This window comes from Vidua macroura, chromosome 4 (genome assembly GCF_024509145.1).
Source record: "Vidua macroura isolate BioBank_ID:100142 chromosome 4, ASM2450914v1, whole genome shotgun sequence".
In the NCBI taxonomy this organism is placed as follows: domain Eukaryota; kingdom Metazoa; phylum Chordata; class Aves; order Passeriformes; family Viduidae; genus Vidua; species Vidua macroura.
This window is the reverse complement of record NC_071574.1, coordinates 55,416,927-55,438,441: the sequence shown is the minus strand read 5'-3', so window position 1 is coordinate 55,438,441 and position 21,515 is coordinate 55,416,927. Positions and strand designations below refer to the sequence as shown.

The 21,515-nt window shown below is 41.5% G+C and overlaps 2 protein-coding genes across 7 annotated transcripts in view; one reads left to right on the top strand and one right to left on the bottom strand.

Moving 5' to 3' along the window:
- RBPJ (recombination signal binding protein for immunoglobulin kappa J region) overlaps window positions 1–21,515 on the top strand; it is a 140,571-nt gene that overhangs the window by 66,990 nt on the left and 52,066 nt on the right. The window contains exon 1 of one of the 5 annotated variants that reach the window (XM_053975206.1): window positions 15,801–16,135. The exons of 3 other annotated variants lie outside the window; for them this stretch is intronic. In XM_053975206.1, the coding sequence (XP_053831181.1) occupies window positions 16,116–16,135 (20 nt within the window). In that variant the 5' untranslated portion in view covers window positions 15,801–16,115. Of the gene's footprint in view, window positions 1–15,800; window positions 16,136–16,306; window positions 16,468–21,515 lie in introns of those variants that run through there. One more of the 5 variants, XM_053975212.1, reaches the window with a different exon arrangement.
- On the bottom strand, window positions 14,838–17,060 carry LOC128806031 (translation initiation factor IF-2-like). 2 transcript variants are annotated; one of them, XR_008436690.1, is made up of 2 exons: window positions 15,502–15,757; window positions 14,838–15,402 (listed from the first exon to the last, which is right to left on the bottom strand). XR_008436690.1 is itself a non-coding variant. In XM_053975213.1 (2 exons), exons 1-2 carry the CDS (start codon window positions 16,867–16,869, stop codon window positions 15,238–15,240), a joined length of 618 nt encoding a protein of 205 aa, XP_053831188.1. In that variant the 5' UTR covers window positions 16,870–17,060; the 3' UTR covers window positions 14,838–15,237. The 2 variants fall into 2 exon arrangements, 1 of the variants encoding a protein (XP_053831188.1); XM_053975213.1 differs by lacking the exon at window positions 15,502–15,757 and adding an exon at window positions 16,417–17,060.

Here is a 21,515-nt window from a genome sequence, read left to right as displayed (position 1 = left end):
AAGGAGGCTCTCAGTGAGCTGAAGCATATTGATGGCAGTACAGCACATTTGCTTGAATTTCCTGCAGTGTCTATCTATCATTTCAGGTGCCACCATTCCCTTGAGCAGGCAGCAAAGCAGTCTCAAAGGTGGATTGTGGTATAATCTGTGGTGTGAACATGAGAATACTCTATTAAGCTTAAACAGAAGCTGAGATGAAGTTCTAATAGCACATATTAAGAACTTTAAGACATAACTGCTATTTTAAGTAACCAAATCCCTTTATGGATCAGACCCCAGTGGAAGAAATTAAAGAGCATTAGCACAAAGGCACTGGAGTACACTACCATAGGAATTCTCCCTTTTTCGCACTCACTTTACATTCTTCATTACACTTTTACCGCTCACTTTACATTCCCTTCTATTGGATTCTGGAAATATGCATTCATTCAAAATGTACCTGATCACTTGCTGAGAACAAATGCAAAAAACATATATGCAAGAATTAACTGAAATTAAATTTTGTACTTACACCAGCAACTGCGGAAGAACTTTGTCTGAGCTCTAGCAATCCAGCCAAGGAACTGAAATTACACAAATGACTGTGAGTAATCAAAATTAAAACATTTAGTGCAAAAAAGTTAGCCAGCAATAGCAAATGAAATTCAGCAGCCTTTTAAGAGTAAAATAATGATTCACTCAAATAAATACCCTGGAAATCAGAAAGGTAAACTGTTAAGTATTGAATTATTTCTTCTGCTCTTCGAAACATTAACATTCCTTTGCTCTGGTGGGAAACTGCATACTAAAGACTTGACAAAAGCTGAATTCACTGACAAAGTCAAAATTAGCATGTAGAAGTTCTGACTTCTGATCTCATGATCAATGTACTATATGATATCAAGCACATTGCTTAAAGGAAGATTACATGATTTGGGACATCTTTTTCTTCACTCTTCATGTATTCTCATGAAACCCTATGTTGTGCAGGGTCTTCTTTGAGCATAGAAAATTAGTCTATTTTCCTTATTTGGCAAACCCGTTACTTTCTCTTTTTTGGAGAATTGAAGTTAGGAAACCAGTTTTTCATAATTTTTATGTGAAAGCCACAATTTTTATTACTTGATAAAATAAAATCTACTATTCTGAGTTGCATGTAAAGCACACATGTAAGGATTTCTCTGCTTACATAATGATTCACTGCAGCTTGCTTTCTCTTTGCATCATCAAACACACAGAACTTACCAGAGGATGCTGATCAGAAAAGTATACAAATACACATTTGAGTTTTAGCATGCAAAATTGCTTGGTTTGCACACTCGAGAAAAAAATGCAGTGCTTTCCCAAAGCCACAAAAATACAAATGATTGCCTATATATTTACCATTTTGGTTCAGAGCATCAATGCAGTTCTGCAACAAATCCCACCCCCGAGTGTTCCCATTTACTGCACACTGGCTCAGCTCCCAGAGCAGTTTTGGTGCACAGAAGCACTGAATTCCCTTTGCAGGGAACTAACCCAGAAGCTGTGCTCAGTGCACATGAAATGCACTCCAGCGAGGATGTTACGAGTCCAAACCAACCAGTGGGCCTTTGGGCAGCTTTTGGGCAGCTTGCATGGTGAGAAGAGCCAGTCCAAGGGATCAAGTTAAAAGCAGCCTGAAGTTCAAATCCTTGTAATGTTTATAACAAATGCACTGATTCTCAGCACTAACTACTTCAATATGGTGATCTGTTTCTGTTATGATGAATTACTCATTAATGTAATCAGAGCCAGTCCATGAGACAAACATAAAAGGGGAAAAAAAAAAAAAAGTATTAGATAGGTTTTTGCCCAAAATCTTGAGAGGTATCTCTATGTGTTTATTTATCATGCTGGTAGTTCCTCTACAGCCCTTGCTGTCATCTCCTCCTATGACATAAAATATACAGCTAAGATTTTAGAGATGACAGCAAGATAACTTTGCTTTAAATTAACTTAAATGAAAAAAATCTGAAATGGTAAATTTGAAAATATGGTACCAATTCTGATCTACTACACATGAACTGAACAGATGAAATAAAAAAAGAAAACATCTCATTCTTAACCTACTACACAATGGGTGATTCCTCATCAGATAGACATGATGGTGGTCTCATTTTACAACTGCTAAAGCATCTGTAAATTCTTTCAAAACTATAAAACCCAGGAATTCATTAATAAAAATATCACAAAAAATCAGTTCCACACTCTACTACTCCTAAAGAGAAAGACAAATTGATCACTGATCTAAATACTAGGGATTGTGTAGAGGCCATGGTTCATGCTCAAATTAAGTTTGCTTTGGAGAAACAGATTTTTTTTTTAACCTAAGTAGTAACTACTTTACAGGAATTATTACTCATGACTGAAAATAACTGTCAGACTAAGAGAGCAAATGGAAGCATTTTATTTTAAACCTGAATGAGAAATTTTTTTAAGAAGGCTTTATTAATTTTAAAACTCCTGTCACCAGGACAGAAGCCTTCCTTTGCTTAAAAAGATAAGCTCATTTAAGATGATGACAGAGTAGTGCTCAAAGGCAAATGCACATAACTTGAGTTTACTCATTTTCAACTTGGGCAATACAAAATCTACCCCTTCATGGTTCCTGACTGATATTCCCTCTTGAAACTAATGGCAACAGTTCTTTTCTTCTGTCTCAATTTTTATGGTGCACTTCTCTGACCTTTCAGAAAGTATGAAGAATTCCCAGAAAATCTGTAGATGCCAGTGCTCTCTCCCAAGTACTATTCATTTTTGCATATTACTGTACCAAGTTATTCCAAGCAAGAGCAGCTATCTGGAGTGAAAAAGTTGGTGCTGAAGACACTGTGTTAACCTAGCATATGTTTCAGGGAATTTTAATTTGAAGGAGCTTGAGCTGGACCCATGAACTAAAAACTCCATGAGTCATGTAAGGACATTTGGGAAGTCCCTTCCAGTTTAGTTGCTTTGTAACTAACTTTGGTTCTGGCACTCCCAGATATCCCTTCATCCTGGACAAGCAGCATAAGTGGGAACAACTGGGAGATTAATGTACCGCAGGTATATCCCCTGAGCTCTTGGTACCCCTCTTGGATGTCCTACCTTATGGCCAGGCAGACAGAGGTAAAAGAAATAAAACCCAGCCATGCTGCTTTACTCTGAGCCCTGGGTGATACTCTGGTTTCCACTCTGCTATACATTCTCATAGCCAGTGCAATGAAGTAAAAGGGAAAGAAGAAAACGAGCCAGCTGCCTTGCTCTATATTGGGCAGCATTTGTTTACTCTCCAGGTTGTTCTGAGCAACAGTAAGGCACCATTCTCCTGACTTACAGAGCTCTTTAAATCTTTCTGCTTCTCTCAGAAACAGAGGATCAGGGTAGGAGCTGTGCCATTCACAGTGCCATGTGGTCCCCTGTGTGGTATCTGGCATCTTGCAGTCACTCTGTACTTCACAACAGAATTTGTGAAAGTATGGGACTAAATTAAGCGTGCCTGTATCTCAGAGAGGCAATGAAAGCCAACATTAGTAAAGTTTACCCCTTTTTCTCTAGTCTTCCTATCACAACTATACTCTTTGATAAAGCAGTGCAGAGGTGTTAAATATGACAAGGATGATTTGTTTTTATTGTCCCTTTTGCAGTGATTAGCATATTTTTCTTTTGATTTTTGTCCTCCTGTCTTCAGTTGCTCCCTTATTCCCATTTAATTCTTCCCCCTTTCTTCCTTTCTCCCCCTTCCCAGTTTTGTTTCCCTCAGGTTCTTTCATTGTTACATTGTGCTCCTTCAAATGCCGCACACATTTTGTCAATGGAGCCTCTGTAGTGGCTGGAAACTGAGAAGACCCTGTACTGCTGCTTGCCAGGCAGCGGGGGACCAGGGATTTCTCAGTTTCCAGCTGCTTTTGAAGCAGCACTGATTGGTTTCTCTTGCTGCTGCAGAAAAGGCTGGCACACAGGAATAACAAATTCAGCATGTCCTTCTGGCCTGTTTTCAATAGATCTGCAAGTGCCAGAACAGAGATGGGGAGCAATTTGACGCTGTCTGCTCAGCCACCCCTCTCTTTATTTACCAAAGTAACAGTCTCTCCCTTTGCCTTTCTACCAATTTTTCCTTAACTTCTGTGATTTCTCTCTCTGACACATCTCTTTCCACTACTGCAGCTTAGCCAGAGTTTCTGTAGAATCTTAAAGACATTTTTCTCTTGTGCTTCTTTTGAAGCAGTTTTTAAGCTGAGCGAACACAGTTCTATTGCTCAGTGAAGTGCTACTCAATCACTAACACAGTGCAATGGCTTAAAATGTGCAAGTAAAAACGGAGTAATAACAGCTGCATTTGTACTCAACATAAGGGACAAGTTGAAAGTTTCCTAAGTTTATTAAGGCAAGACAACCCTTTGAATATTCCTTTTAAAAGATTTCTATAACAACAAAAAAATAAACAATGAGAACATATTTAAATATTAAAAGCTTTTTCTCCCTCATGAAGTTTTAAGCATCTCCAATATGTTTGAGAAACCTTCTATATGATGCTAAGGAAACACCACTGCAAAGGCTTCTTCACTTAGGCCAATTCAAGGGGCTAAAATACAATCTGTAAGTGGGCAGCATAAACAGTGATAAGGGATTTGCAGTACAAAAGCAACAAAAGTCCATATTAACCATATATACGCCTTAGGCCAGTATAAATCACTAAAACATTGCTTTCATAAAAATACATAATTGTATTTTATTAATCCATCATTTCCTAATGGTCATTTATCTGGCCATCAGGCATTAGAAACTGGCAGACATTACTGCAGACAGAATTCAGAGAACAGGTAGGAAGAAGAGAGGTTAGTAGATTTGAAAAGTAATTCAAGGAAGACATGTTAAGAAACAGCATATAAGTGGTCTGGGGGTAAAAACCAGGCCAAGGCTCCACCAGGCAGTAAATCCAAAGTTACAACAGTTAATCCCAGATCAAAAACGTCACTGTCTCTTGATGCAATGTATTCAATTGGCACAGCTGAAGGTGAAAGATTAGATTTGTTCAATAAGGCCAAACCTTCCCTCTGTGCAATTTGAGTTTGATCAAACATCACTTTTTCTCCAATAGTTGTCACTGATGCAGCATAAAGAATAAAGCTGGCATGAACAGCCATGGTGTGTCCATATTCCGTGTGCTGCATGACTCAACACGCTGTGCCTGATGTGAGCTGAATTTATGTTGCCCAGAGATGTAGTAACTTGCAGAATTACTCTTTACAAAAACATTTCTAGAGATAAAGGGTGATGTTAATGAAATAAAAGAGTCAATATAAAAAGTTAAACTATTATTCTGGTCTAGATTTTCCCAACAGCTCATCTCCCACTTAAGTACCCAAACATAAAAGCTTCCACTCAGCCCCTGGATGCTGCAGAGTTTCAACATTAGACTCTTAAGGTGTATGCATAACTGGATATCCACTGGGCTGGACACAGTATAGATTTGTTTTATCTAGGCAATTAAGAAAAATAAACAGAACACTTTTTTTCCTGCAATGATAGTCTAACAACATAGAAGTGAAGACTACAGTTTATCCAGGGCAGCATTTAAGTATGCCACATATGATTGAGGAGGATGGAATATTCCATCAACAAGAGCATGGTTTACCGGTAACATATCATAGAACAAGAGTACCAACACAGTTGTTTGATTGCTCATTCAGTAAAAGCTTTATTTTTATCAGAAAACTTATTTAATTAGTCAGAATGTATCTATTCTTGCAGTTTACATTTGCTAGTGACCACAAGACCTGTAAAGTTCCTCCTGAATACTGAAGTCCCTTATTTATCTGCAGAATACATGAGACCAGTTCTAAATTTCCCTGGCATTATGTGAAGAATATCACAATATCCTAGAATGGTTTAGGTTAGAAGGGACCTTAAAGACCATATAGTTGGTATGGGCAGGGGCACCTTCTAATATAACAAATTCTTCAATGTCTGAACTGTGTCCAGAAGGATGACTGGGAAACCCAGGCTATTCCTTACACTAATCTAGTCACTGACTGGTAGAATAAAGCCTCCAGCAGGGGTGCAAGCAGGCACTGAAACAAGATGATTCCCACAACGTAGCAGCTCTCTGTGGTGGACTAGACATACAGGACAATCACTTATATTGGACTACTAATGGAAATGACTTTCAGTCCCCACACATTAATTACATCAATTACCTACAGGTTGAAGGCTTTCTGTCCTTTCATTTTATTACTACTATCCTCACAGAACCACTCTGCCAGCTTTCCATCCCCTGCCTTTTCCTCTCCAAAATTAAGAGATTCAAAATTATTTACACTTTGCATATATTTTATTATGTAAATGCATCAAAGCTATACATTGACTACTCTTCTGCAATTTTTACCTCAAATGCAGTTCCACAGGACCAGATGGTAAAAAAAATGATTTCTTTTAGTTCTGACCCACTGCTGAAAGCCTGCCTAACTGCAGTACAAACTTGTGGAGTTCAGCTCAGGGAAAGTGTCCTCCAAGTACAGATATGTAACTGAGCTGCTGAGGTTCTCCAAGGAAACAAGCAAAGGCTGCTCTGCATGCCCTCGCAGGCTCCAGAACCAGCTCTGCGGCTCCGGCAGCTGGGGTGTCCTGGTGCCAGTGAGGCCAGGAAGGTGGAGTCTGGAAGACATGTGTGTGCAGCTACCTGGAGGTGTCCTCTTCCATATCATGTTTCAGGCAAATCATCCGAGAAGGCTGTCAAATTACATGGACTGGAGAGGTTTTATGCAAAAATGACGAGTGATGCTTAGTAAAAAAGCAACTGAGGATAGAACTAACAAGAGTGTGTTTACTTGTGCCAAAACCACTAATTATCAGATGAAATGTCAAAGATTATGTATGTGGTGGAGCTGTGACAGACACTGTAGCTATGTGAGGCAGGAACTACAGCAGTCCTTCGTGTGCTTTTGCTAGCACAGCATAGTTTCTAGTTATTTGGCAATGAGCCTCACTTGAAAAATGTTCTGGGTGCAGCTCCACCTGCCCTTTTCATAGCTTTTCAGATCTGCTGCCTATTTCCCTCACCCCATGCTGGCACTGCTGCCTGTTTTAACAGTGCTGATGCTGAGACCAAACTAATAAACTCAGCTGAATGCAGACGCCTCTGCATCGAGCATTCCATTTGGATGCAGCACCAAAACACTGGATGTAGCTCTGCAGCAAGCTAGCCCAGACCTAAAAGAAGTCCTGTACTTTTTACCTCTATGCCTTAACATACTGCCAGCTATGCCACCTCAAGCTCTAGGCCCCAAGGGTGTCACTTCTGTACGTGTATGTTCAGCCAAGGGTGCAGGACAGCGCTAAGTGAAGGGTTTGCAGCACCCAACAGTAACGCCTGATGTGTCACTCCAGTGGTGGTGAAGCAGCCATTTTTAGCAGGAGAAATGAATTACTCACTAGCTGTTGTTAGGCCAAAGGGATGCTAAAACTGCTCATTTGGTTTCAACATCACAGTGACACAGTTGTACTCATCCGGTTTCCAGGAACTGTTCAGTTTACGTCAGTCAGGGCTCTCCACATCTCGCTCCAGCACATGGCATAAGCCCCAGAAAAAGAGATCTGCATGGACAAGCTGGGGTAAGTGGCAGAGATTATCTTGCTGCTGTTACAGAATAACATATCCAAGTTTTCAATATTTACCATCAAAGCTTTTCCCATTTAACTATTTTCTACAGAAGACTTTAACAATAGGAAAAGGGGAAACACAGAGTCCCAGGTGCCCTTTCAGCAATGCTGCGTCAATTACAAATACAATGATCACTTGGTCTGGGCTTATTGGTGACAGTTTTTCTTCCCTTCAATTTGTGTTACGGCCTGAAATCACAAAGCTGTGATCCCCGAGAACCTCCTTTGTAATGCATATCAACTTTCGTTGTGCCCCTTTGTTCCCAATGTGATGGAGCATTGTGGTGCCTGTGTCCAGGGAGCAGGTTCGCTTTATTGTTCTTGTAAATATGTACTGCTGGGCGCAGCTCGGTGGAAGGCATTGAGTTTGTGCATGACTGACGCCGACCCGGACAACTGCTCTGACCCCCAGCAGATGGTGGTGCAGGGACTGCAATGATCTGGAAGTAATAGCATGTGCCATTTCTTTTTGTTTGGAGCAGACAGCCAGACCCTGCATTTCCCTCCCCTGCGCAGCAACAGCTGTATATACAGTAGGGACCGGCGCACCCCTAACTGTCACTCCAGTCCTCCTCCTCTGCCAGTAATCAGAAAACCTTGGGCTCTGAGACTTCATGGAGCTTAAACACTATATGAACACTACATGGCTCTTTCCAATGTTAATAAAATTGTAAGCATTGGGGCATAGATCTATTGCTTTCCTAGAAAAAAGTGAGTAATAGTTAAATATATCTACCACCCCTGATATTAGACTTTGCAGTGACGGACTTGCTGGTTTTTAACCTCTGCACAGAAAAGGACAGGGTACAGGAGTCAGTATTAACTAAGAATTTTAACTTTTAGACTACAAATACCCTTCCTCCAGCTTAAATAAATTTTACTTGTCATTTGTATTTATCAGAGACCAAAATAAGTGTTTGTTTTGAAAGGAAAGTATAAAATGTGTGAAAGCCCACAAGTGATGTTTTTTCCAAGGCCATGTGAGATTTACTGCTTTGAAATGATAGTAGAGCAGTTTGTATTTGATTCTGTAAGAGGCCAGACTTTTATAACTCACTGTATATGAGGCAGCTCATCAGAGGTCAGAAATGATAAATTATAGCATGATGGAGTTAATAATCACCCACTTTATGTCTGGCCTGTGTTACCAGTCTCCATAAAATTGTCCTGATGGTCCAGAAGGGAAGTTCCCTGGGATGGACGGAGCAACTACTCCATGCTCCTCCCCTCTCAGCCCTAGCTGAGATGGCTCTCAAAGAAAGGGGCTGAAAACCAGGTGCACTCTAAACATTGTATTTCTGGCTGCTATAATGCTTCTGGGAGGCTTTCAGCTGGCAAGTCAAAAAACAGCAGACTTGCAGCACTCAAAATGAGGAACAAAGGTAGGGTAGGAGTAATAGCAAGGAAATACTTTATATTTTTCCCCACTTTATATTGGCATAAACACCTCTTGTGGATTTTATACACAAGACCCCCAAGCTATAAGCCCATGTTCTAACTGTGAGACCATTCCTCTGCAAGAGGGAATGTTGTTTAATTCAGTGCTATCTCCCTATTTCTGTGCAGAAAGAGGAAACCTCTTCGGGGTTTGCCTCTCTCAATCTCCCCACATTAATGAAATATTCCTGGGGGGAACCAGAGTCTCCCAGGGCACAGCATCATAACACTGCTATCAGGATACACTCAGCCGCTGCTGCTGGGCTAGTGGCTGAGATGTCTCATTATCTTTAATTTAAAAATTTCATCCTAGACTTGAGAAACGACCTGGTAAAGTTTGCTGAGACCAGCTTAATTCTTGACAAGCCCCATCTTTTTAAAGAAAAAGCAATTTTAGGAAATCCCCGCTCACCTCCAGTGTAAAACCACCTTGGGTTGATCACACATGGATCAAGAGAAAAATATTTTAATTTCTCTCTGTATGACATTTAACAAAAATTATTGTTCAGTCTGAATTCCTTCCAGACTTTCCTCATCTTGATTCTAGCAGCAGTACCTCAAACAACAAACACTTAAAAAGAAGAAGGTTTACTTTCTTGACTAATCCCATTAGCTTTAATGAGTCTAATCACACTGGTAAAATTATGCATGTGCTTTGTTCTTGGCAAGGTCAGTGCCAGTAATGAGGAGAAAAACAAACTGATAATGAAACCGTGAGTAATAAGAATGTCTGGATATCTGCATTTCTAGAAAAAGATACGGTTGTCTAGCACACTAAAATTGAAACACCGCCTGTTAAGATTAAAGAAGACAGAGTGAATCCTGAACCAAGAATGACAGTAAATAAAATTATAGAGAAATTCTTTAAGTAATTATCATCCAGGACGTGTCTTCAGTTACCTCCATAACAGCTGTAAGATCATTATCTTAGTTGTGACTTATCTGTTCATCCATTCATTTATACGAAGATCATCAATATGAAATCCAAGCACTAATATATTTTAGCATTAAAAGATTGTGTGTAATTCCCTAAGAGGAAAAAATTCAAAAGGTGTCAGCCACTCTGGATCTGAGCAATATTCTGAGCAATTTTTATGGAATTTATTTTCAATAATTCCAGCCAGAAATAGTCCATCTATTTTCAGGAGGAGGATTATGGAAAATGGTCTGTGGAACAGCAAAATGATAATAGTATGAAAGCTAGACTAAATCCACAACAACTAAAACTTCTGTAACCCAAATAGATATCAACATGGCAGTATTACAAGTTAAATATTTTTTAGGATTACATGTTCTTTGGTGATGCCTTTAGACTTCTGTTTCAAGATTGTATAACTTCCTAAATGATTTAAATAAACAGCCCCAAAACAAGTATTATCTTTATAGACCACAGCTGTGGACAGTCTGTAAGCTACTAAACACAAAATTAGTTGAACTTCTCTATGTAAGATAAGAATGAGGTTTACCTGTCACTAAATTCTCCAAAAAGCATTTATATGGTATCCAGCTTTACACTTGTGAATCAATTAATTTTGTAACTCCTCTCCCTATAGACAGAATTCCTGTGTGCACATATTTGTATGTAGAATTATAGGTTAAGGATTTCTGCCCGTATTTCCTCCTTTGACATAGTGTATGGTAATCACTGGGACAAGGACTTTCCTAATACATAGTAAAATGGGATGGCTTACAATGGCAAGTGGGTTTTTAGTGATAGTTTTACCAAGAGGTCATGTGCAGTTTGTGGTTTTCTTTTATAGTAGGCTGATGAATTCTTTTTTTGTACCTTGTTATAGTTAGTCTGAAATTTCCTTAAGCATTGTTCTATTACATATTCCCTGTAAGTAAGAAAAATGTGTATAATTAAGAGTGTGTATTTCTCTTGTGTTTTGTAGAATCAAATGAGTTTTCATTCTTTGTTTTCAAAAACCACATTTTACTTACAGATAGAGGTGAAGTCTCTCAGCATATATATTCTCAAAGAGCCTAATGAATGAGAAACTAGACTAGCTGAAAAAAAACCAGCTCTAATTCAGTCACTAAATTACAGGCTTGGGGTTGAGTGTAAATGTGAATTGATACACATCAGGAAAACAAAAGAACTGCAACAGCACCTCTAGTTAAAATGTTTTCCTGCAAAAAAAACATCTGTATTCACATCAATTCAGAACTGTAGCATTGCAAAATTGATTTGTATTTATATATTAATAAAATCAATAAAACATCTAGAGTAGTATAATCTTTAAATCTTCCTTTTGTTTTGTTAATTATTTGTGATAATTCACAGTCTAATCAACTAGTTCAATCTTCCCCATTTTCTTGATTCCAATAGGATGCAAATAACTTCCTTAGATGTCTTCAGCCCACAGTCAGTCCTACAGAGATCAGACAGACTGAAAAGAAGCTGTATCTTCTCTTGTACATTTTGGAAACATGGAGATTTTTGCATTTTATCCTGCTGTATCCATTCATTACTCCTTGTAATGAATAACTTTGTAATCCTGCATCCTGTGGTTTAATCTTAGAACTGCTTTGGTGGGTGCACACATTAGCCATGGCAGAAGGTCAGGGCAGCACAGCAGCCACACTGCTGGCAGCACCAAGGTGGGGCCTGGGGAACCCCTGCTCTGCCACTGCCTGGGAATGCTGGGGTGCAGGGGCCTGGCACTACCTAGTGTGTGGTGGGCAGCCACACAGCATTTTAGCCTCCAAATGATTCACTGACATCTGGTGGAACCTGCAGGGGCACCCTGAAGATGAGACGAGTGATGGCACCAGCCATCACTGCAGAGGGCCTTGCATGGGAGGCAGGGCTAAGGGAATAACCTGGTGCCACACTTAACTGGTGGACAGGCATCGTGCATGAGTGGAGGAATGCTGAGTAAGAGAGGTTCAGAGGTGCACTCTTTGAAGAGCCCAGTAAAACTAAGGAGGGATGCAGGGTAGTTTACATGCAAACTGACAAAATATTTCACCCAATGGAAGATAAGATACTATTCTGGGGTAGGGTGAAGAGCAAAATTTAATACAATGCAAAGTGTCTTAGCAGGCTGTTCTAGAAAAGTATTTAAAAATAAGAGGTTATAGAAGTCAGTCATCAAGCTGTTCACACTGTTAACCTATATAACCATATGATGTTATTACTGTTAACCTCATCTTTCCTCTCCCTCTTCCTTCCTAATGTTTGCTATACTCTTTGCTTCTTGTCTTTACTCTAAAAGAACACTCTGGGAAGGGACTGTACTTGCTTTCAAGGCAACACCATAGTGAGGACCAAGCTTGACTATAACCTCTGGGGACTGTCACACCGAGGTATATTTATACCTGAGCCCGCATTATGACATGGATTCAGATTTTTTCTTTGCTCTACCATCCTCTTTGAGACTACGACACACAAGCAAAAACTATTTAACAATGCTTCTGCTGCAGACTGCTAACTAGCCTATTCTTTCTCCTTGTCATCCTTAAGACAATGTTGCAAATTCTCTGAGCTGTGTTGAACATCAGCATCCATTTCAAACATCAGACACTTCTGACATTGAGCTGGCTGGCTAACAGCTTAAGCGATAACTTTTGTTGGCACATGCACCGCAGTTCAGATCTAAGAGATGTTCTGTGGGCAGCTGCCTGTTTGTTTGCTTTCCTAGACACGCAATTGAACCACACTGTACATCCTGTGTTTATGAAATCCCAGCAGGGCTGTATCACAGTACCTACCACTAGAATGTGTGATTTACACCACCTACAAACTGCAACATCTCAAGATAAACCTGCTCCTTATAATGAGGATCCAGATAACTGCAGTTCTCACTACCTACAATGCTTTTTAAGGTCACTGAGTTTTAAAATAGTTGGGATTTTAGAGGACACACTGTGAGATGTTTTTTTTGTAAGACAGGCTGATCTGAGACAGAGTCTCTTGTTCCCTTGCCCATGTCTCACATGTTTGTGCTAAGCACATAAGAAACTTGGGATTGCTTCTACACAAAAGTGTGCAGGTCTTTTGTTTTCTCATCTTTCTCCAAACCAGTGAGGTGGGAAGCAATTGCCAAATGAGAAGCATATTAATTAGCTAGTGCTGTGCCCAAAGGAATGAACTTAGAGGAAACCCAGAGCCAAGAGAGCTGGAGAAAGTTTGTTCTGGACTGGTCAAACAAGCTGTTGAAATTTTTGGCCTGGTTATCACAGCTTGCATCTCATGCTCCCTGCTCATGCCTGCCCTTCTCCTCCAAAGCTGGGCTGCTTGAGCACTGCTGGCCAGCAGCTCCTGTCCTGCAGTACCATTGGTGGGACAACACTCCAGGCCAAAAGACCTCCTCCCTGCCCACACCGAGGGCCTGATCCCTAACGATTCCATGGGCTCGTGCTAGGCTCCTTGTCTTTCCTCCTCTTTCCACACAAAGCAAGACTGAGAGCACAGGGGAACCATATGGATTCCCAAAATGAAACTGCTGAGATCTGCTAAGCACTGGCCAAGTGGCTCTGTCCACAAACAAACATGTTGGTGAATTCAAGTTCAAGGTGGTCCTGTCCCCCAGTTGACAAGTGAGAGTAAACTGGATTTCTTGCATGAACAGCCTTCCATTTTCAAAGGTGACTAATGATTCTGAGCACCCAGCTGGAGTCACCTGGCAGGGCATCTGCTTGGAACATGGGTGAGGCCCAACACTTGTGGAAGTCACATCCTTCAAAAATGCCTCCAAGCTGTGATTTTCCAAATGGTCTCTGAAAGGAGGGGCCTGATTCAGAGCCCTTTTGACAACCTCAGCTGAGCTTAAATCAAAAAGTCAAACTACTGATTTGCATAGCAAACACAAACATTGAAATGGTGCAAACCTGGTATTTAATTTTTTCTACCTCAGCTCTGGAAGTGCTTATATTTGTTACAGGCCAGAAGGTGAGGTCTAGTTCCCTGAGGTAGTGGATGCTTTCAGTTTCCAATAAAGTCAATAGGAATTGTTCACAATCTATGTGAAATACAAACTTTTAGCAGCAAGAAAAAATTCAATGCATAAACAATATTAAAAAAAAAACTTTAGGCTTATTATCTTCTCTTCCACCAGCTATTCACATGAAGTTCAAGCTATTGTTTTTGATTGGAGTAGTATACCTGGCCTTTTGAACTGTAGATCATTTATAATTTAAGGAAATAAAATCAATGGTTATTTGTTTTATAATGTACTGCTGTAAGTGATGGAAAGGATTGCAATGGTTTCTATGATTATTAATTCTTCAAAATAATATACCTGCTCCAGTATCCAATTAATCTGGTTATTAATAAAAGTGCTTTCATTGTCAATTATTAAAAGAGACCAGACACTGCAGATTATTGTGTGCTGTATTTTTAGATTTTCCAGTTTGATTCAAAACACACTAAAAGAGGGGCCCCATAAAATAACCATCTAGAGACAGCCCATGGCAAACATCCAGGAACTATTCTTAATGGAATGGAGTTAGCATGAGCTGAGATCATTCTTTAGCCTTGGGAGAAAAAAAAAAAAAAAAAAAAAAAAAAAAGAGAGATGTTTTTAGGAAGAGATTTCCAAAGGGATTATGAGTTGCTCTTTGCAAACAATACAGAGGATTTCCAGTATGCATTGTGCTTTTGCCGAGAACTGTGCGTACAAGGGAGCCAATCAAAGTCCTCTTATATCTAATGAGGAGGGGGAAATCAGGATGGGGAAAGTCCCTTAATGACAGGAGACGAGACAATAGCTGTTTGTACAGTGACACGTACAGAAAACTTTGTCACCAAGGAATCTCTTGAAACGTGATTTTATTTATCTGAGACATTTTTCATTGAATCAGCATAAGCAGTGAAGCACATATGTGGGCAAGAAATCTGAAATCTTATTCATGGATTACTGAAATGTTATTTTTTTCCCATAATTTGGAAGACAGCAGAGGTACAGAGCTAACACAGTAAAAAAGATGTGGGCTTTGGAATCTCAGCAAACTTTAAATCAATGTAGCATTTGTCCCGAAGTTAGACTGACATCTTATACTAAACACAGAGGAAGTTGGAACAGACAGAAGTTTTGATGTAAAAGGATTGGTTTTCAAACTTTGTCTCCTAATGGACAATCAGATCCGCACTCTGAATGGGTAATGTTGTTAAATGAATTCAAAACAGGGGTCGTCTTTTTTTTGTCGTCTTTATCAAAACGTCGGAGCACACCCCGTGTTGCAGCCCGTGTTGCAGATACCTCCTGTCCCCGTGCCCACACTCAGCCGTCTGTCGCCACAGGGCTCGCTCAGCTGGCTGGGACTCTGCCAGGCTCCACTGTTTCTGTTTGCTAAACAAACCCATCTTACGCACTTCAGCTGCAGATGAAAACAAAATTATGAAACCGGCCTTTTAATGTAAAACTGACTTCTAAAAAAAAAAAAAAAAAAAAATGTTAACAGTCCCACGTAAGGAACCTGAGAGGTCTTCCTAAGGGCTGTGCCTCCAAATCCCAGCCTCCTGCTCTTTTTATTCACCGTTTGACAAAGAGTTCTCCCCGCCCCGTCCCGGTTCGCAGCTCCGCCCCAACGGCCCCTCAGCCCGCGGGTGTCTCCGGGCCGCGCACGTGCCGGGCCCGCGGGCAGCACGAGGCGCGCGGCCCCACGCGCACTTCCCGCGGGGGTGGGGGTGGAGGCGGTGGCGGCCGCGGGCCGATCCCCGCGCGCTAGCGGCCGCCCCGTCCGCCCCTCCCTCTGCGCCCCGAATGGTTCCTCCCCCTCCGCCCCTCCTCGCGCCGGCGGGGGCGGGACGCGCGAGCGGGCAGAGGGAATCCCTCGGTTTCCCCGGAGCGCGCTCCGCTCTCGCGAGACCTGCGCCGCTCTCCGCATGCCGGCTGGCGCCGGGCTCTCGCGAGAGCGGCGCGGTTCCCACGCCCGGGCTGTTGTGTCTGTGGGGAGAAGCCCGGGCGCTGAGTGGGCGGTGCGCACCGCCCCCCCCGCGCGTGTCTCGCGGGCCCGCGCACGCGCGCTCTGGGCCGCGGGGAGGGGGGCGCTCTCGCGAGAGTAGGAGTTTTGGCGAGAGTTTGTGGAAGATGGCGCCTGTTGTGACAGGGTGAGTGCGGGGCGTTCGCGGCGCCCGCCGGAGCCGCCGCCGCCCGGGGCTGCCTGGGCGAGGCCGCGCCGCGCCCTCCCGCTCGCTCCTCGGCCGCCGCTCGAGGGCACGGGGGACTGCCCTCCGGACGGCCCGCGGGCGGGCCCTGCGGCGCAAACCTCGTGGGGCTGGGGTCCCGCCGGGTGGGCGCACGGAGGAGGCGCCCCGGGTGCCGGCCCGGCAGCGGCCGCGCTCTCCGGCCGCCCCGCGGCGCGGGAGTCCCGGCGGGTCTGGGCGCTCACTTTGCTTTCCTTCTCTCCGGCACGGACACGCCGGTCGGGACTCCGAGCAGGGTCAGTGCTCATCCCGGCTGCGTCGGAGCGGGTCCGGCTCTGAGGGCTCCCAGGGGAGCGACGGAGCCCAGCTGGGAGGGGACCAGGGGCTGGCACGGGCTGTTCTCCCTTCTCGGACGCCCTGGCTTGTCCCGCCGTAGGCGGGGGTCCTCCAGGCTCCCCCGGCCACGGACGGGGAGCGCTCGGACAAAGGCTTTTGCTGCAGTGATTGGAAGTTGAGCGCGGTGCCCCAGCGCCCCTCGCACGGCGGGGCCGGCCGGGGCCCGGCCCGGCGCTGTCACTTGGCGGCGGAGCGCTCCCGGTCGCACCGAGCGCGGTCGGGCTCTCCGCCCCTGCTAGCAGGACACCCGTTCCGTCAGGCTGGGCGACCGAGGTTCTCTTTCTCTCCTCTCTGCACACCATTCCCAGGGCTTTGTTGAGTTTAGCTGCCTTCCTTCCAATGCTGCGGTGCAGGGAAGGGGTAGCAGCCTCCCTATGCTACTAAGCCACGCTGGATCATAATGAATGGTAGTCTCCATCCCTTTCAGCCGCACTGGGTAATATAATACTTAATCATGGCTAGCCAGCTGCAGCATGTGTCACTGTAATAAGTGACACCCTCTTAGCCACCTACTGCTGATGAATAATAACAGATCCACTGCTGGTATACAGTGTGCAATCACACCTGCAGTGTCACATTGCACGTTGCCATCCTTGCCACATCTTGATTGCTGCTGCTTATTTTAAGTGCTGTATCCTTAGTTTTGGACTACGCTGAGCAAGTGTGACCTCCCTCTATGTGTTGAGGGAAGAGACAGTCAGGAGAAGAGCAGGCTGTTTCTGTACTCCACCTGTTAGTTCCAAATGAAATTTTGTCTCGTTAAAGTACTTCTAGGTCTTTCTAAAACGTGGACCTTATTTTAAGGTTTCACAGTGTGTCTGTGACCTTCTGTCTTCCCTGTGGGATTACATTGTCTACAGGATTGGCTCTGTGGTTAGAGAGCAACAGCCTGCTTGGGGGTGGGGTGGAGTTGGTGGTTGATGCTTTTGTTCTCGTGGAGAAGGTAGCATTATGGTATTTTGTTGTTTTGATTAGCTGCAGTAGTGTTTCCAATTCCTCACTCTTGTTTGTCAAAAAATAAATTGAAGCTTTTGCTTGATTTCTCTCCTGATGAAGGTATCTTGTGGCTGATACACACTTTCCCAATTAAATGTTCGTTAGGGAAGCTAATCTTGTTTGTTATGATTCCTGGAGTGTACTAGTTTAGAGGTTGGACTTGAAAGAAGGGAACAAATGCTTTTAAAGTTTGCTATAACTATTAGCCTGTGCTCCACTTAGCAATTAAGTTTTTCTACGTTTCTGTTAGTTTACTCATCTGAATATTTGGGCTCCATTTCCTTTTGTTTATTGATTGTTACAGGATTGTCAGAAGTGTTGTCATGTTTGTGACATTAGTTTTATCCTTTTCAGATGTCTGTTAAAATGTTGACAAAACAACTGTGGATTATTTTAAAAACAGTGATCAAATAATCAGAGGAGTAGAAAAAATACCATTTTAATGAGAGTGAAATAATTGTTTGTAGTTCAGGGTTTTATTCTACATTTATTGTTTAAACCTATAAATCAAATAGTTCTCTGGAAAAATAATTTTGTTTTCTTATTGTTAAATACTTCCAGTGCACATAAAATGAAATATGCTAACTTTGTTCATGTTGTAGTTATATTGCATGAAGGAGCCTGATTTTTTTTAATTTTTTTTTTTTTTTAAATTAAATGACCTGTTTTTGGAGTGTGGGTCTGATGCTGATTTGTCTGTGTGTATTAGGATTAAAAATTGATGATTCTCCAGTAGGTGATTTTTTTTTTTTTTTTTTTTTTTTTTAATTTTTTCAAAATAGTTAGTATAAGGAGTTTTCTTTCTGGGCTGTTCTGTAAAAACTTACTTGGGGGAAAAAAAGTGTCCTAAAGAGCAATAACTGAAGAATGTAATATGCAAATCCTACACTGTGTTTGACTAGGTATCACATGGGCACTCAAACTTCGAGGTAAAACTTATGGCTCTTTTGCAGTCAGTGTTACCTGAATGAAAAAGGTTGTGGGGTTTGTTGTTTTTTTTTTTTTTTTATTTTCCTGTGAAAATTATATGCCTAAGCTTAAGTTATGGTACGTAGGTTTATGCAGTGTTGGAATGGAATAGCAGGAATTTCCTGCAGCAGTTTTAGGGGGCAGTCAGAGTGTGTTTGTGCTTTGTTGTTGGCAGCATGTGGCACACTTGTGCTGCTGCCTCACAAGGAGCGTTTTGATTAAACTTGTGCATATGTACAGTGTGACAAGCTAAACTGCACAGTGTCAGAACCAGACACAGTGAGAAAGTAAACAGAAACATCGGACAAGTAACTTAAAAGGAATTACTATTCACAACCTCTTGTTTAAAAGAAGTGGATAATTTATGGCTGGGATTATAGGATAGTATTTTTGGGGTTTTGTGGAGTATTTTTGGTTTTGGTTGTGTACAATTTAGGGAAATATCATTTTAAGATGACAAAATTAATGAAAATGGTTCTTTAATTATATTTTGAGTGCAAACCACTTGTTTTTAAATAATTGTCATACTGCAAAAATACCTGTAGGCATCCATTAGCTTGAAAATTGCTCTGCTAGGTCTAATAAAGCTATAGGACAGAGAAAATCTCGAGTGCCATGAACTTAATTTTGTAGTTTTACAGCGGCATCAAGTATGGAATGGGATCTTCTTAGTAACCTGGGACAACCTGATCTTTAAAATACTGGAAGCCGACTCAGAAGTAACAGATGGAAATCATAAATAGTAGACATTGTCTTAAGTACTCAATTACCAGTTAAAACCTCTGTAATAGCAGTATAAATAGAGCATTTAGATTATTTTTTAAACAGGTTGAGAAGCCTTGGAAAAGACAAAAATAGTTTGAGTAGGCTTATTGCTGGTATGATGTTGGTTTTCCATAGGCACTGTACAGTAGAAAATTGTTTTAGTCACATTTCTAAGTAACAAGCTGTTCAAGTTCCATGTCTGAATTAGTCATTCTGGAGTTCAGTGGTTATGAGGGGTTTTCTGACCCAGAATGCTTAATGATTTAAGGGTAAGGGTAGACTCATGAGATGTGTGATGGTACAGGAGAATGTTTGGCATCAGTGCCATGAATTTTAGTGTAGCAGTGTGGATGTGACAACCATCTGGTCATTTTGTTTATTTGTTTTCAATGAGAAATATGAAAAAAAAATTGTAGGAAGTTTTTGAAAGAGGGTACTGATTCATGGAGCTCTCCCAACCACAAGGGCAAGAGAAAAAAAGTTCAGAGGTGAAAATATCATGGTTCACCAGAACTTTAATCTCATCTACAGCCTGATTAGTAATTTTAGAATAAGGACCTTGACCAGTGAGAGTCTTGAAATAGAGAGTGAAGTGGATGCTGCTCAAGAAGTGAGATGAGGAAGGACTTTTGTGATCTGGCTGTAGGCTAAGAAAAAGCTATTGAGAGAGGAATGTTCTTAAGGATCAAACTTTGTGGTCACCTGATAAAATTTCAGCTACTGGGGGGTATCTTAGTGATGTGATGGGCATTGCTAGAATAACAACAGGTTATTTCTAGGACCTGTAGAGAACCTAGATTTGAGAGCTAATGCTTAGTTAAGTTCAGGACTTGCAGTAGAGGAAAGGAAACTGAAGCAATGGTGGAATGAGTAAGACCTGTGTGTTGTCTGTGCTGAGGCTGAGCTGATAGTGAGGCATCAGTGTGGGGAAAGAGAGACTCAGGCTGGGGTGTTGACTTGGAGAAGCACAAGAGGTAGGGAGTAGAAAGAATATTTCTGATTGATAGTAGGTCATTCATGGTTGAATTTGAATCCTGGCCCTGGATAGAATGAAGACAAATGGAAAGGGATGCAAGACCAAAGCATATGAAGTGATTCATAAAATAATACAGGTGAATGAGGAGGCTCCTTGAGGAGGAAGCACTGAAAAAACAGAGTGATAAGGGATGAATCATGAGAGCAACAACGCCAAGGGAATGAAGGAGAGTTATTTCTGGAAAAGAAGAATTGCTGGTAGTCTTGGGTGGTTGACAGGTCAAGGAAGAAAACAATTACATATTGATTCTAAGCCTCATCATAGGGTTAGGCTGCAAGAGATGTCAGAATGGTTTCAGTGGTGTTTATGGAGTGGAAACAGGATGATGTAGACTATAAGGACTAGAATTCATGGATGGGTTCTTCAGGCTACAGTTTTTACTGTCACTGACCATTTAAACAGTGCTTATTAAGATTTGAGTAGCAGTATAACTACAGCTATTGTATTGTGATGAGTGTTAAAGATTGGGAAAAACTTGTTCACAATCAAATGAGTCGATGGTTTTGTGTGACTAACATTTAAATCGTTATCAAGAAGCAAGAGCTGTCAAGTCAGACTATTGGGAAATCCTTGTGAGCACTATATTCTTGAAGGAGTCTTCTGAAATGCTGGCAAATACTCTTTTTGACCTTTGAACCTTCTACTTTCAGTAGAAGCAATTTTATGGAGTTAAGGTCTTAATTTGGATTTTATTTGCTTTTGCTGTTTATTCACTGTATTAAGTAGCTCTTTGTTGTTTGACTTATTCTGGTTGATACAGAGAACAAAAAAGGTTTGAAAATAATCTTTCTATACCTTGATTTCTCCAGAAATAATCTGTAGACTATTGTATTTGGCATAGTACATGTGTGCTTGCTACAGCCAATTAAAAGGCAATATCCTTTGCTGATATCTTTTTGCAAAAATAGTTCTCTTTTAAGTATTGTTCCATACTATGAATTGCATAATGATAATGGGTTTGTGAATGAGAGTGAGTTTCTTTCCTCTGACTTGCTAATTTCTATTGTGTAGTAGTAGTTTATTATAGGACTATTTTTCATTATTTGGAACTCCAATTTCTATGTTTAAAAAAACTCTGAAAAGAAGAACAAGTAGCCTGTAGGTTTGTATAAAATCTTTCTAAAAGTCTTGTGGTGCCTTCACAGGTAAAGATTTTAAGGAAAGGTTTTATAGTTTTAAAGG